The 17,422-nt window shown below is 41.6% G+C and overlaps 1 protein-coding gene across 3 annotated transcripts in view; it reads right to left on the reverse strand.

The window, feature by feature from the left end:
• Positions 1-8,897: 8,897 nt before the first annotated feature.
• Positions 8,898-17,422, reverse strand: part of TIPARP (TCDD inducible poly(ADP-ribose) polymerase) — a 61,788-nt gene continuing 53,263 nt past the window's right edge. For all 3 annotated transcript variants that reach the window (XM_073359608.1, XM_073359607.1, XM_073359606.1), the window contains exons 4-6: positions 16,748-16,929; positions 10,502-10,777; positions 8,898-10,129 (exon numbers count right to left, since the gene is read on the reverse strand). In XM_073359608.1, the coding sequence (XP_073215709.1) occupies positions 9,682-10,129; positions 10,502-10,777; positions 16,748-16,929 (906 nt within the window). In that variant the 3' untranslated portion in view covers positions 8,898-9,681. The remainder of the gene's footprint in view (positions 10,130-10,501; positions 10,778-16,747; positions 16,930-17,422) is intronic.

The raw sequence follows: 17,422 nt of genomic DNA on the forward strand, positions 1-17,422 counted from the left end.
TTAATGTCGGATTCTTTAACGGACCAAAGATTTTTCATGACATTTGGAAAAGAGACCCTCTGATTTTCTCGTGCGAGGCTTTGTACCTACAAAGTGTGCACTTCATGACAGAGACATGTTATGACATGCTGGTGTGCATTCCAGACCAGAGAGGGGCAGCATCACCCCTGCCCTGAAAATCTGGTGCCCCACAATGCTTTGCTATAGCTCTCACCTGGCTTGCTCACAAACAGCCAAACAGCATGGAGGTAACACCATGAGCGTCCGTGTATAGCTGCAGCTTGCCAGACACACATCAGCTACACTCTGGCTTCCACCAGCCTTGGTTACCACTTGCAGGGTGATCCCAACACACTTTCAGTCCCAGATTTTCCCCCCAAAAAGTGTATTCTGCACTGCCCCAGACAAGGGTCTGGTGGTGAAAGAGGTTCCATGCAGTTGTTTGCTAAAATGCAGATCAACCTGCTCCTATCCCCCTTCCTTGCCAAAGAATGGCCACTTGTCAGGTGACCTCCCATCAACTTCGATGACATCTGGCTATAGGCATCAGCTTGCCCTTTGTCTTTGAGAAACAGACTTAACCACTCCCCAGATTTGTCTGATAACCACACTTCAGACATGAGTCCAGCTCATATTCATAACTTTACATATAATATTGCTATGTACATCGCCCCATGATATTATCGACCAGCAAGTTGTTAATTTTCAAATGATACCTTACAAGGCATATTTTGTACAAAGATTAGTACAATGGTGTGTAGGGTGTGTGAATACAGGAGTGCATCTGGTCACACATTTCTCCATTCTCATGTTCTGTAGCAATCCTGTTTGATGGGGAACTACTGAAAAATAAGTAAAATTCAGTCATCTGTACTTCTGCAATAAGACAAATGGATTCAGACTGCTGGGTTCCACCAAAAGACTCTGGGCTCGATTCTCTTCTCACTAAAAAAAAAAGTTTTACACCCATGTACCTACACTGACTTTCACCAAGTTTCTCCTCTGACTTAAGTTGGTGTAAATTGGGAGTGACTGCACTGCAGTCCGTGGAGTTACATGGGGTGTTTCTCTTCTCTCTGACCCAATGTATCAGGTCCTCTGAACTTAGAGGAAGCTGTATGTGAAAGTTCAGCATTTCCTCTGATGGCATTACGAAGTGCTAATGCACTGTTAGCATGGGGGGAAAATGAAGAAAATAATCATTACAAACAGAGCTTTTCAAATCACTCAATCTGGTTCCTATACTTGGGAAACACAGAACCATAATTTAGGCGATATTAATGATGTCATAACATTTAATGAACAGTTAAGAAATACCGCAAATGTGTGTTAGGTACTGGAAGTATTTGCACATACTTGTCTGTTAGTAGGATGCTGGAAATAGTGGTTATACAATCCATTTTCAGGGGATTATTGATAGAGGCCTCCAGAGCCTTTCACCTCCATGTCACTACTTCAAATCCAAACCTGACCAATAGCAATAGGAAGCTGTTAACATCCAATGCTGTTTGCTGTCCCAAATGAAGTGAGCGTAGAGAGTCTCAGTCCAGTGCCCATTGAACGAGTGTCCATATCACAAATATTGCTCTCAATGGTATTGGTGTCAATCACAAAAGGGAGACCAAGGATGACTGGGTTCAGCGACTGAGCTACCTTCCCACCTCCTTGCTCTCTACGTAGCGTCAGAGTACACTTACATTTAGCTTGCTGTAGCAAATTCTCCAGCTTGCACATTCTCCTCCTTGGACGTACAATTCTGCAGTTGAAAAGTGCTTTTTTTTTTTTTTTTAAATAAACCAAAAGATTGATGGGAAAATCTTCCTGCCAGAATGATCTACTGGAATATGGAAGTCTCCCAAGGAAACTAGTGGTACCCCATCACTTGGGACATTTGAAGGCAGGACTTGGATTGGGGCAGATGACATGCAAGCATCTCTTCCATGCTGCCTTCTTGTTCTCCAGAATGTAAGCTTTCACTCGGAGGGGCGGGGCGGGGGACGGGGGGAAGAGGGAGATGTATGTAGGGGTATGTCTTTGTACAGAGTAAGCCTGGGTCCTAACCCTGGTGTTGTCCCTAACACAACCTGCCATTATTCACAAAAACCTCTGGCCCAGATTTGGTGGTGCTTTAAACCTGGGTTAGCTGGACTGGATTTAAGCTTGAGCCTAGTTTCCACTTTAACCTACCCACTTTCCAGTAAAGACACAGACTAATCAATCACACATGCTGACACTCCTCCATTGTCTTCCCACAGTTCCCCCAGGTCATATTTTCTTCCCTTCCACCTACTCTCTTCTTCTACACCAGAAGTCTCCTTCCAGTTTCTATACACAAGGCTGACATTTAACCCCCACACTGCACAGGCCTGGCTACATTTCTACTGCTCTTCCACAGCAGTTGAACAGAGATGCCCCCTGGGAAATCATCCTCCCAGCGTGCTGCCACTTGCTGACACCAAGGATCCGGTGGATCTCTGGTGTGAGGTCAGGAAGACCCAACATTTGGAAAGATGTACCTGAAATCAACAGTGCTTTGAGGATATCTCCAAGAAGCTGGCTGAGAAGGAGATTCACTGGAAGGCTTCTGACTGCAGGGAGAAAATCAAAGCCCTGAAGACACAGGATCACAATGGCCAGTCATCAGTAACGGGCCTGTTCTCGGATGAGGTGCTTGGCATGGCCCCAAGCACCAAGTTCCCTTTCCCTGCTGGTTGGGGTTTTGGGATTAGAGGCGCTGGAGGGATCAGAGGAGCTGGAGCAGAGGCTGACTGTTTCAGCGCTCAGCCAGGACAATCCTGGCTGGAGTCACAGCACATCTTGCAGGGTGGCGGGGGGAATTGGGGAACAGCCCAGGGAGGATGAAGCAGAGAACTAGCATTGCTGTAGCTGAGTAAGACATGGGCTGCCACTGACTATATGTTATTGTTATAAAGGGTATTTCGACACAAGGTAGGACGGCTTTGTTTATGACTAATCTCACTACTTCACTGGGGGACGTGACATGCTATTAGGTGGAATCTGTAAACAAAGATTCACTTGAGGGTGGGTGAACCTCCATTTTCACTGCCACTGCTTCTTCCTTTCCCTCCCCGGCCACATGCGATCCAAGATGGATTCTAAGTTGGGGAGCTAAACATGCAACTGGCGATTTAGGGTGGCGCACACTTGAAAAGCAGGGATTACTAGCACAAGCTGAGCAATGCCCACAAGCAGGTGGCTATGTATAACTCTCAGTGTGCTTTTTCTCACATTGACACTAGCATTAATGTGTTTTTAGAGGCAGCCTAAATACTAAATCCACGGTATGACCTGTGGGAGTCTGAACACCAGAGTACTATTAAGATCGAACAGTACTACAGGTCTAGGGGTCCAGCTGCCCTGGGTGGGAGAGAGGGAGTTGCAAAAGCATACCTGGTGGCGATTCTATGCATCCTACTTGAGAGTTCTGATGTTTGCCCAAATTTTACACCACTCCTGGGTTATGATGCAGGAGGACTTCTCAGACAGAAGGAACTCTAGAAACCTGACCGATTGTTTAGGCAGAGCCAACTTCCCATGTCTCCTTTTGTAGCTCAGTAGGCCACTCCAGCTTTCATGGCCTCAGCACCGACAGCACAGGGGGATTCCATAGCTATTAAAACCCACATTAGCTGTTTCCACTACTCCCTGTCCGCATACAGCCTGTGTGATCTCAGCAGGGAACACTGCCGCCGTTGCTGCCTTCTGGGGTGGGGAAGGAACAAGCTGCTGCCAAAATGCCCTGCTCCATGTCTAATGCCCTGCATCTGCTGCTGTTACCAAAAGGAGTTGTATTAGTCACTACAGCAGGGACAGGTCATCTGCCTGAGTCAGTGCCAGGCCTTGCTGCCCACTGGGCGTGGTTACTTCAGTGAGTTGCCGGGCTAAGAGCACTTCTACACAGGGGCCCACGAAGAACAGACATGTGCTCCCACAATACACTGCAAAAGAATTCATAGAGCACCACAGCTTAGGGAAGCTCAAAAAGCCGTGGGATATCCCCACAGAAATCCTAGCTCCTCACATGGGTGAATGCCGCACCAGTGTGGACACAGCCACCTGGGTCTGTCCTGGGTAGGGACTGGTAGTGGGGATGCTCCACCAGAGCTAGCCTAGCCTGGGCTAATTGCAGTGAAGACATACCTGTCCCTAGCAGCTATTATATTTGACAAAATAGTCTCAGCATGTGAACAGAGTGTAACTGAGGTAGCAATGTCTGCTCCAGGTTCTTCCAACCTAGGCAATAATTCAGGGAGCTGTGAACTACGCTGTTCATTTCAGTGGGTGCTAACTGTGATTCACAATGACAGTACCTTGTAAGACAACAATTGTTAACTATTTCATGGCTCATCACAGTAAAGGAAAGGCGGGGAGGATCATATGATGAAGAATAGGGAGTGACTTGTGTGGGTGGAGCTTATCCTGTGAGTGGAGCTTGAAAGAGTACCAGTCCTCCCACCCCCCACAATTAGACCCCCCCACTACTTAAAAGAAGCCCAGTAGAGAGGGAACACTGCCACATGGGCAGAGCTACTGATGAGAGGATCGATTATGGAGCACACAGTGCTAAAATCCCACTCTGATTTTATATTCTACAAGCTACTGTAGCAGGTAATTTCAGTTCAGGAACAGTTTTGCAGAGGATTTAGAAGAAGCTGCCCCTGAGAGAGGAGAGAGTGTGGGGTAACACAGCCAGGTAGCAGCCGCCACACGTCAGGTTTTCATTTCCACAACAAACCTGACTGCCAGTTTGATTCTCACTAACTGTCCTTGAAATGCATTTGGAAATGCTCTCTAGAAGCTCTCTATAGTCCACCAGAGGGTGGGGGAAGGACAGACTCAGACCAAGGGAGAAGGAGGCATGATGTCTCTGAGACTGAGACCTATAAAAGTAAAAAGGCCATAACTCAGAAGGTTTGTCTACACAAGGAAGTTTTACCACTTATACTGTTAATTATACTGGTATAGTTAAACTGATAGCTTTATATTAGTATAATCCTCCCTTGGGACACTCAGTCCAGAAAGAGAGTGGCTTTTTTGGTTTTACTTAAACTCCTCCCAAAGCGACAAAGGCTAAAATGAAAAAGGCACTCCTAGGCTAAAGCCTGGCCACAGAAGGAGCTAGACAGGTCGAAATTCACACGTTGGGTTATACCAGAGTAACTTTCCCCTGTAGACAAGTCCTCGGATGTCTGAGTCCCCCAGCTAGGTAGTATGCTTCAGTACAATTGAAACATAAACAGCACCAAGTGCATAGAAGAAAGAGAAATCCTTACCTAATTCTTTGAGAAGCACAACACCAGCAATATCTTTCTCCTGTCTCTCTTGGTCACCCCTCTCTGTCCATGCAAGGCCGCTCCCTATTTGGCTTCTAGGCCAAACAAACAGTGCTGCCTACCATCCTCCTGCAATCAGAGCCACTGCAGAAAAGCAGCTGTGCCCAGTTAACCACTTTTCTCCAATGTGGTGGTTGTGGCTTTACTCCCCCCAGAAGCCATTCTCTCAACTCTCCAAGAGGCCTGTGCACCCCACAACAATCCTGGAACCCTGTAGACCCTTATTTTCCCCTTAACATTCCTACCCCAAGTAAAAGAGAGCTGGATGTTGCTTTGTCTGGCACCTGTTAAATCTGCTCCTTGAGTCAGCTAGCAAATCTACACAGGGCTCTGGGGTAGTGACAGTGTGGTAAGAACCTTAACACTTGCACTATTTAGCATGATTCTTTGCTGAGTCAGCCATACTCAGATAAAAGGCAGAATCCTTCCTGCTGCTTTGCATAGGTATGAAGGGTCCCAAGCACAGAGGGTATACCTGGGTTCTGCTATGCAGGTGGGGGAATAACCTGTGGTGATTTGTTCACAGACACTCCACACCTTCTGCACGTTGCAGAGATTTCCTTTAGGATAGAGGGAAATGCTTAGGATGGGCTGGGATGGTGGTGAGTGGATGTGCAACTACCAAACTACTTACACACCTCAGTGGAGCAGAGGGTGGGCTGTGCTACAGCGAGTAGTATTAATTTATGCCAAGATTTGCTACTTAAATTTGATGACTTTGCTATGTGGAGCGTCAGCTCCCAAGCTCAACACCCTTCTGGCGAGCCAAACAATGCATACTTGATAGTGTGCAGTGTTATCCTACTAGGGCAGCTACATAGGCGCTGACTTTGTGGACGCTCCAGGGCTCAAGCATCCACGGGGAAAAAATAGAGGGTGCTCAGCACCCACCAGCTCCACAGTGCTGATCAGCTGTTTGGCGGCTGGTGGGAGGAGCTAGGGGGAGTGCGGCGAGCAGAGGGCCAGTGGGAGGGAGCGCAGCAGTGGTGGGAAGAGTTGGAGGGAGGGGGGGCTAGGTGTGGAGCTCCCACCAGGAAAAATAAAAGCCAGTGCCTGTGGGCAACTAACAGCAGGGCAGTAGGGGTGAGAGTAGGCAGCGTTGGTGACAGAGGGACTCTTGTGTCTCTGACTTATTAACTATCGGTTCTACTAGGCCACAAGGAGAACATGGATGCAAAAGGGTATTGGAAGGCAGCAAAGGAACAATTCCAAAGATGTCTGATGGGATCTATCGCAATGCAAAGACCCTAGAGCCTGATTCTCCTTTGTAAAATCTGAGCGTAGACAGGGCAAGTTGCAGTTTCACCTCAATGTAGCTGGCTGAGGTGAATACTCATGGGGTTCACCTCAACCACATACGTCAGGGTGAAACTACAACTCACTCTGTCTACACTCAGTTAACATTGTAAAATCCAACACAATAGTTCTCTTTGTAAAACCACTTCTTAAAACTCTAGTGTAGACAAAGCTTGTAAGAAACTTTCCATTGATTGTGTCCTTGAAGTATTTATCAACTGCACTGCTGAACTGAGACTGGGTTAAACACTAGGACAGCACTGTGTGCAGTAACACTGATTAATACATTCATTGTTCAGATGTCTGCAGGAAGTGAAGTATCTTGTGGAATTCTAAATGCTACAGAATGTGTCCCCTTTTGTATTACAACAGCATCTCATGAGTCACTCAGGTGAAACTAGTAGATTAGGATACCAAGTGATTGGCTTAGAAGATTTGGAAGGGGACATACTTGCTCTTTACTTGTTCAGATTTTAATGGATTTTGAATCGTAGTTCTAAAATGACTTCAGATTCCAGTTTAAAGATTTGTAATAAAATATATCTACATAGAGAGATTAAGTCTAATGTTACAGGCTCAGGTAATCAAACTTAATTGTGAACAATTCAACTAATGGAGCCTGATCAAAAGCTAACTGATGTCAATGGGAGTCTTTCCATAATACTAGAGAGCTTTGGATCAGGTCTATAATGGTTACTAGTATGTTACATGCAACTTGTTTTCAGTTATAGTAATATAGGAATTGCTGCACTTCTATTACCATTGGCATGGAGAATGCTTTCTCTTCCCTAGTTCATCTCTTTAAAATGAAATGTCCCTGATTCTTCAATGAGATCTGTGCGAGCAAATCCCTGCATCTGTGTGAAGCTTAGCTGAAGCCAATGGGGCTTTGCTCATGCAGATCAGGTTAACAGATTTTAAGATCAGAAGGGACCATTATGATCATCTAGTTGGACCTCCGGCATAGCACAGACCCTAGATCCTCATCCGGTGACTTCTGCATCAAACTTTTGTTTGGGCTACAGCATATATTTAGAAAGACTTAAAGAAAGAATAAAGAATCCACCATGTCCCTAGGTAAGTTGAAAGCTAATTACCTTTACTGTTAAAATATTGCACTACATTTCTAGTCTTATTTTGTCTAACCTCAGCTTCTGAGCATTGAATCTTATTATGCTTTTTTTTTTGCTAGATTGAAGAGCTATTATCAGGAATCATGCTACTACTTGTACACCATGATCAAGTCACCCCTTAACCTTCTCTTGGATAACCTAAACAGATGAAGTCTCTCACTATAAGGCAGGTTTTCCAGACCTCAAATTATTCTTGTAGTTCTTTTTTGAACTTTTCCAATTTTTCAATATGCTTTATGAGATATGGACACCAGAACTGGAGACTCACTAATATATGTATTTTAACATAGAGGCAATGCTATCTCCCTACTCCTACTTGATATTCCTCTGCTTATCTATCTGAGGCTCATGTTCTCTCTCTCTTAGTTACAGCATTGGACTGGGAGCTCATCTGCAGATGGTTATGTACCATAATCCCTAAATCCTTTTCAGCCTTTCTGGATACTATCTCCCCTCTTGTAACTATGACCTGCCTTTTTTGTTTTGTTTTGTTCCTACATGTATGACCTGGCATTTGGCTGTGTTGAAATGTGTGTTGTTCAAATAAGCCCGTTTTACCAAGCAGTTCAGATTGGTCTGTATAATTGACTCATCCCGTCATTATGTACTCCACCAGTTTTGTGTTGTCTGCAAATTTTACCATCAATGATTTTATATTTTCTTCCAGATCATTGCTAAAGATATCAAATGACAGTGAGCCAAGAACAGATCCCTATGGGGGCCTCACTAGAAACATCTCATAGGATAAGGATTCCTCATTTACAATTACTTTCTTAAGATCTATGAGTTCACCAGTTTAGCGGTCTTCAAAATTAATGTAGCCCACATTAATTTTTTAAAATTAGAATGTCACACAGGACAAAGTTAAATGCCTTTAAAGTCTACATATATTATGTCAATTGTTACCTTTACCAACCAAACTTGTAATCCCATAAAAATATCAAAAAAAGAAAAGGAGTACTTGTGGCACCTTAGAGACTAACCAATTTATTAGAGCATAAGCTTTCGTGAGCTACAGCTCACTGAGGAAGTGAGCTGTAGCTCACGAAAGCTTATGCTCTAATAAATTGGTTAGTCTCTAAGGTGCCACAAGTACTCCTTTTCTTTTTGCGAATACAGACTAACACGGCTGTTACTCTGAAACCTATAAAAATATCAAGTTTGTTAGACAAGACCTATTTTCCATAAAATACTTAGTCCTGCCTTGAGTGCAGAGGACTAGACTAGAAGACCTCTCAAGGTCCCTTCCAGTCCTAAAATTCTATGAAAATCATGTTGATATGCATTAATTAGGCTACCATCCTGTCATTCTTTATGGACTGCATCCCATAACAGCCTTTCTATAATTTTGCCCAGGATCTCTGTTAGTTTGACTGGCCTATATTTAATTATGTGTCATCCTATTTAAATATTGGCATAATATTAGCTTTTATTCGGGCCTCAAGAACTTCCTTAATGTTCCAAAATTTGTTTAAAATTCAACATTAGTAGTTCTCGGCTGCAAGTTATCTTGATCCTGCATTTAAAAATGTTTAAGATTTTGGGATCAGGACATTAGAAATGTTCAAGTCAACTATGAACCAACAATTATATGAATAAGCACAACATAATTTAAATAATTTAACCCAAACATTTTTTTAAACATGAATATTTACTAACATAAATAAACAGGGTTTTATAATAAAAGGATGGGGAAATATTTACAATTTGCGCATACATAATCAAACAGCAAGTGCACAACTGGTCACTTCAGGATTTTTTCTTTTTTATTTTTTTAAGCCCTCCTCCAAGCCACTAACTTTAATCAGTTCTGCAAAGTCCATGTTTTTTCACAAAAACTACTATAAATGTCAGATAAAAGTTCATTATAATGAATAATTTAGCAGCATGAAGGATTTTCAAATGGAGACAGTGTTACTAACTTCTTCATACTGAACAACAAAATAAGGGTAGCTCTGGTCATCGTTAAAAATGACAAAGATCTGAGGTTCAAAGTAATTGTCCACACAAGAGTCATAAAGGTCACTGGTGATGCTGCCAGGGTTCACAGGTGGAGGTCTTCTCATAGTATGATTGCCCACTGTGTATCTTCCTGTCAGTACTTTAGCCAAAAACATGTAATGAACTCCTTTGGGTGACCTTTTGGAAAAGTTATGAGAGTAGCTCGCCTTCCTGGCAAAGTAACTGCCTTGTCCAAACATGGTGGCATGCTTCCCACAGACTCGTGGATCAAAGTTGTGCTTGCAGATTCCATCCACTACGTCCTGGGAGGTACCATGGAACAGGTGCCTTTCATTCATTATTCTGTCAAACCCTGTCATTTTCTTAGACATATATTCCCTTTTCCTGGAATAGAAAAATAAAAAAGATGAATTTTCAGTGCAGCTCTATGAATTAAAGGTTCTCCACATATTAGTGTTATCTTGAATGTTAGAACTGCAAAAGAGAAAATGAACACTTCTTCAATATGTCAAAATAGAGCACATAACCTTCTTACACACAAGTTTTCAGGAAATATGTACACTGATGTTTATTTTTCAAGCAAAATTATTCCACTTAAAGCTGTTGCTTTTTATCTTTTTTAGACGAGATTTGGTTAAGTTTATATATTCTATTTAACAATCAGATTATATTTCATGTCCAACACCATCATTTCTTTTTTATTTCAGAAGGAAAGTTTTCCAACATGATAAAAAAAGACTATTTATATGGACTCACCTTTTATATTTCTCCCAGAGAAACTGATTTTGCACTCTTTGTATTTTCAAAATTCTATATTTGGTCTCTGGCACAGTCTTGTGAAACAGATTGTAAATGGTTCTGTAGCTTTTATCTTCCTTAGAAACAGGCACTTGGATGAAGTCCTGAGCTGGATCCATACTAATCCAAGTTTCAGGATAAAGGTTTGGAGAGGTAATAGCAGTCGGAGATAAGACTTGTGAAGAGGCTGGTTCAGCTGATGTAGAAGGTATTGGAGGATTGCCACCCAGAGTCCTAGTTTGAGAAAGAGAAAGATTTTGCATTTAAAAAATCAGAAATAAGACTTTCAAACTATGATTATTTAGTTACCAAGGTTCAGACTAGATTTTCACAATGGCCCTTCTGACCTTAGTCTATGAGAATCTCTTAAATGATTGCTGCTTTACAGCTATACGACAATGCAGAAGTTTATATAGCTCAAATTCTTGTTTAAAAAGAGCATGCCAAACATTGTATCTGTTTAGTCCCTAGTCCTATGTCTAGTCAAACCAATGTCAAAACTCTCATAAGCTTGCCTGAGTACAGAATCAGTTCACTAAGGGGGAAAAATCTCAGTGCAAACACCACTGGTGGAAACCTATTGTCATAGTAATTAGTAAGGCTTCTAATCTGCAGAGAAACTTAGAATGAGTTGCTACATGGGTCAGTGGCAGATAATTGTTTCTAAATCTCTCGTACAGATAGAATGCTACCAAATGGAAGTGGAATTATTTTATAAACTTTCTGTGATTCATTAACCATTTCCGTTAAAAAGAAAAAAAAAGAACAAAAAAAGAACACTTTGATAACTCCCTTAGAACACCTTTCAAGAAGAAAAGGCATGCATGATTTATGATCCTGGATAAATAATGGGTAAACAAAATTAATACCACAAAAGATAGCTGAATTTCAGTGTTGCATATTATTGTCCTGAGGAAAGCTCTCTAGAATTAGTTGCTTTTACTTGCATACGCCAGAAGCATATCTGCATTTGTTTATTTTCTTGTCTTGGACCAGTCTCTGTTGCGGGGAGTGCTGCCAGGTAAGAAGTGACACGTGGGAGGGAGGAGCAATGCTGCTGTCTGTCAAGGCTGTGGCAGCAAAGGACCATTCATGCCAGAGGGAGGAAAACTAAGTGTTTGCTACACATACATTTGGCTGGATTTTTAAAATGCACAAAAATAAATACAGAGGGTGAAATCCTGGCCCTGCTGAAATCAATGGGAATTTTGCCAGGGATTTCAGTGGAGCCAAAATTTCACCCATTGTGAATAATTCCAGTTCTGAAGCATGTTTCAGGCTTGTGGGCTGGTACATTTAAGACTTCCTAAGTTTAGATAACTAGCATAGTATCTGGCTTATAGTCACCTGATTAGGGACCTGAACTTGCAAGCCTTATCCAACTGAATTATGCTTGCTTAGTTGAGTAGTCCCATGGTTGAAGTTGGCTGTGCAGAGTCAGGTTCTATGAGCTTAAAATTTGAGGGCCAGATCTTCAGGTGATGTAAATAGGTGTAGCTCCATTGGAGTCAATGCAGCTATGTCAGTTTGCATCAGCTAAGCACTTGACCTGAACTCATTTTATAGTTGCCAGACTCAGGCACTGGGGAAGCAGGCAGGAAGTTGATATGGACACTTTCCTCTGATTCCAGGGCCACGCCACGGCACAGGTGATCAGTAAAGAGTAGTCATGAGTAAGCAATACCACTTGGCCAAGGTCAAATTATGAAATTGCCAATCTCTAATTTAGAGCTTTGAGACACAAGGTACAGCTGTGTATCTAATCCCAAGCAGTGGAGCTCATATTAAGCACATCCTGAAAGTTACTAGGTCACTTTTATTTTACAAAACGTATCACTACTGAAACAGGGAAAATCTATGTGCTCTGGCTAGGAGGACAGACAGACCTGAGAACATTCTGTTTATCAATTGGCTACATTAGAGGTGAGTTGAGTTTTGTCTACATCTCAGGCCAAATCCTGCCTGCCTTCCTTATATAAGTAGTTGAATTTAGGTCAGTGAAACTCAGTGGATGGGAAAGGCAAGCAAGATTTAGCTCCCTATGCCATCTTTGTGTTTTTTGTTTTTAAAGTTTACTATGGCACTGTCTATCAAAGAATTTCCTGAAGGCAACACTATTGCAGCCAATTTCCTTTGGTTAAAGTGTAGTTCTAATTGAAAATTGTGTAAAACTGGCAATTTCTTACTCAACCAGTCTGCTCTCTGTGTATTCAGAGACTCTTTACAGACTAAATTATTTTCTCCCTGCCTTTTCCAGCAGAGCCAACAACTATGGGAGCTGGATTCTATTCTTGTTTGTGCATTATCAGCAGAATTGTCAACTATGTTCTGATTGCAGAATCTTTATTGTTGGTGATGTGTAAGCTAGAAAGAACCCAATGTGACTTTCTGATTAAAGGCTGAATTTACAGGGCTAAAAAATAGTTAGAAAAGGCTGTTTTTAAAAAAAAACTTACCAGATTTGATTTGGGTCTCTGAGAAACAACAACAAACAGTGATCTCCATAAGACCATTTTTAACAAGATAGATTTAAGTGTAGTTCTACTCTGAAAAGTATCTCCTTACATAGCTCTCATCTGTTGTACAATGCTGAAAAGTAGAACAACTAGCCAAATTCTGGTCTCAGTTACAGCCCTATAAAAACACAACTACTCCATTGACTTCAGCTCTGGATTTATTTATACCAGTTTAACTGAGCTCAGAATTTGGCCCACTATGTTCATTAATAGTTTAAAGGAAACCCAGAGGATGGATTGTAAATGTCCCTTCCTAATGATTTTGTAGTAATTGTTTGTGATATTACAATGGGGGTTGGGTTGTTGTCCTTTTGCTCATAAGGTGAAAAAGGTCAGTGGGTAACAAAAAGTTACAACAGAACCTCATTAATTCATGCTAGTGATTGGAAGACCCCCTGCAAATTAACAAATGTTACAGATTCGAGAGTAAACAAGCAAACACAATAAAAACATTAAGTGATGCAATATCCTTACTGTACTTTGTTCCTTTACTTTGACAAGTATAAATTAATTGTAGGTATTTATAATACATGAAAAGTCAACATCTGTCAACCATTATCAGACATTTATCACCATTCCTATATTAAGTATCCTATCCTAAACTTAGGATCCTATCCTCTCTCTTATTTTAGGTATAGGAAAAAGGGGGCAATCACTGTTTGTAACTGATGGAAAATGTTGACTTTTTAATGGCAGCCACTGTACTTGATAGTGAACTAATGAAGTACTATAGAATACTTTATAAAGTAATAAAGTCTGAATACTAAGACCCCACCAACCCACCCTCCACAGCACACTGCTATCTTTCACTAGTAAGTGGTGTGAGATCACTGGTTTATTTGTGAAAATCATCAGGTCTCAGGGGTAGTGCCTTAAGAACTAAGGAGGTTTATGACAGGACAGTGGAAATTTCACCATGAGTTCACTAAAGTCACTGGGAGCTGCAGATGCTCAGTATCTTTCAGGATCAGACCCTTAAGCTGTAGTAAAACAGGCACTCAGAGCAAAATATCAGTTGGAGATGAAGGAAAGCACCTCATGTCTTTATTTTCCCCCTAAGATTAGAATCAGAAGTGTTATAACTAGAAGTCCATGTTTTTATGTATTTACTCTTTTTTCCAATTTCGTTTTATAGTTCTTGGTTTTCCCCACACCAGACTATAACTGAAAATATTTCGAACAATTACTTGTTTCAAGGCCCTGAACAAATTAACGTTCACCTCACAATTATGATGCTATAACAATTCAGCGAGCTAATGAGCATTCTAGCCCTAACACAGCAGTTAAATCTTCTTTGATTGGCCCAGCATGACAAGCTGCCAGTCAGACTAATGACTTCCACCCCTTTGCTAAGAGGACAATATGTTCCTAACTACTGGACTCTGACAATAATGTTTCCAGCTGTGCTGGTGAGATCACAAAAATGGCATTTTTATGAGTTCTAATCAAAAAGGACTACAATGCAGCACTTTTCTCATTTGGCCTTTGGGCGAACAAGTTCACCCACAATGCAGAGGATGATAAAACAAGGCATGCTTTATCTCTAATTGTTCTTGAAAATGATAGTGTTTTTAAACATTTGTTTTTTATGAAGCCCGGAGCTGATGGCTTGGTGATCACTAAAGAGAGTAAGAAGCAGAAATATGGACAACAGTTTGGCAAGCTTCAAATACATCTGTACCTCTCATGTTCAGAAGCCCAAAAGGTACATCCGTAAATTATGTCCTTTTTTTAAAAAAAGAAAACAACAAAAACAAGCCAGCATCCCCTAGTGGGAAGGATGTTATTCATCCTGCACGGTGTTAAGTACATAGATGCCAGCATTGTGAAAGCCTTGGATGGCAGGATTCTCTACATAAGCTGGGAGCATGGGGACAGGAAGATACTCAGCCACAGGAGGGCCACGACGGATTGGGGTGAACTTGATGAGGCTTTCCCTCATGACAGCAGGCCGGTCCTCCCCACCTTTCATCCACTCTGAGAAACAGGGGCCAAGAGTTCCCTTTCACTCCTTGCCTCAACCCTTCCTGCTTACATTAGAATGCATGGAATAGCTGAGGCAGGGAGACAAAGGAGGAGCAGTCAGCTAAAGGTTGGCTCTCCACAGTACCACCTAGTAGCCAGAAGCGGAGAGCTCCCAGGCCAAGCCAGTAGAAGTAGGGACTTCAGAAATTACATTGTAGTATCCAACATTGCTGATATTATTGTGACATTTTTTGAAAGTACTGACTTGAAGCATTGGACCAAATCCTGCCCTGACTTACATCCCATGCAGCTGGAGTTCTACTGTTTGCAGCATGCACTAGATAGAAGTACAAGAGTGATCCCATTTAAGTAACTAATCAACAACACAAGCTGCTACTAGAAATCAGTGCCTGCTCTCCCGAACAAGACTTTGCCTGAGCAGAAAGGATACCAGCGCTGGGAGGATTGGAAGGCTCCTTATGCCTTTTACCAAATATGTGCACCTGTGTAGAGTTGCACACTATTGAAGATTAGATTTTGAGTACAGGCTAGAAATCATATTCAAGGGGAGAAGATGGCTACTCATGGGTGCAGTAAGTTAAATACAGACCCAGTTTCTTCCCATCATGTCCCCTACATTTTGTGGCCAGCACTTTCCAACTATTTGCTGGTATGCCTTACTTCACTGTAAATGATAGATTTACTAATACAGCATTCAATCATTACTCAGGCAGAACTCCCAGTGATTTCAATGGATTGGGGACTTCAGAGGTTTGTGCTCAGCTACAGTAGGGTTGTGCCCTGTAGGCATTCACTCCTAAAGAGTCAGGCCAGAAAAGGCCATTAAATGTTGGCATGCCATTTCCCTGCTCCACTGGTCATGGAACACAATCCTCCATGATCAATAAATCAATATATTTCAGAGATAGGCTTGAACTTAAACCTCAGCTTCAAACATTTTGAAACATAATGCACATTGAGCTCTGGAATTCACAGCTCAGGCTGATTCCTGCTGTGGGACAATGGAGGGTCATTTCAGAATTGGCACTTAACTACAGTACAGCGCTATAATTGAGATATTTTGCTACTGTTATTATTTGTTACTTTTCAGTGAACATCTCCAGTCCATGCCCAAGGAAATCTACACTGTGCATGAGAAAGTCAGAGAAAAGAACTTTAAGCCTAATACTGGAGTTATTCTTTGCTTCCACTTCTAAACTGCTGAGCAGCATTGCTGTGGGCTGTTAAATAGTTGTAGAGTTTCACCACAGAGATGGCTGCACTAACCGTGTGCGGGGTGAAGTGATTCTGCTACATGTTTATAAATCCATTGGTGACGTTTGCAAAGCTTTGGGATCTTTCTAAGTGAAATCTATGGTCCTGGTTCAGGAAAGCACTTAAGCATAAGCTAAGCATTAAATATGTGGTTAAGCACATGTCCTCCATAAGAATGCTTTACTAAATCAGGGCCCGTATTTATACATAAAAAATAAGTATCACTCATTCATAAATCCTACTAGATTGAGTACCAAAGCACTTGATTTTGAGTTCAGTTGCAAGCAGTAAATAATACTGGACATACTGGCTAGGAAAATCTAGAAATAATAGATAAGGAAAAATTCCCTCTGTCACGTGTTAAAGAAGGAAAGTAACCATTGTCGAAGGACCTTTGAAAAGTACCCTTTCACAGTAAAAAGTTTCCACCCCCCCATAGGATACCTACTGTAAGAATGGCATCAGCACAACACATGAGCGAAGAAGGGGTCTCCTCTTAATTTCTCTTCGGAAACATGCGTTTTGTTGGAAGCCATCTTTGATGTTCAAGATATACTGATTGTGCCAGGTAACAAACCGGACCTCTTTCAGACCCCGATAGTTGGCTTCTTCTATCAATCGTACAACAGGCTGTTTGAGAAAGAAGAGTTACCATAACTTACTTTTTTTTCCTAATGCAAAAGAACTAACATTGCTTCTATCTTCAACTGTTTTTGTAAAGTGTTTTTAATATAACAGTTCAACTACCCAGCTAAAATGTTAAATGGGTATTTTGTCTAATCACATTATAAACCTCAAATGTCTGCTTCAGAAGCACTAATAAAATGGAGAATTACATTTAATGACTTACATATTCATTTTATTCATTTGCATTTAGATTGTTCTTCATTCAAAGATCTCAGAATGCTTGACAAATATAAAATAAGTCTCACTATACTCTTATGAGAGTGAGAAATACTAGCATCCACATTTTACAGATGGATAAACTGAAGCACAGAAGGGTTAAGTGACTTGCTGAAGCTCCTACAGCAAGTCACTGGTAAAGACAAGATTTGAACACAGGAATCCCAGCATTAAACCATTCATCTGCCTTCCCAAAGTGAGTTTTCAGAACAATGAACAG

Source organism: Lepidochelys kempii, chromosome 9, assembly GCF_965140265.1.
Source record: "Lepidochelys kempii isolate rLepKem1 chromosome 9, rLepKem1.hap2, whole genome shotgun sequence".
NCBI classification, from domain to species: domain Eukaryota; kingdom Metazoa; phylum Chordata; order Testudines; family Cheloniidae; genus Lepidochelys; species Lepidochelys kempii.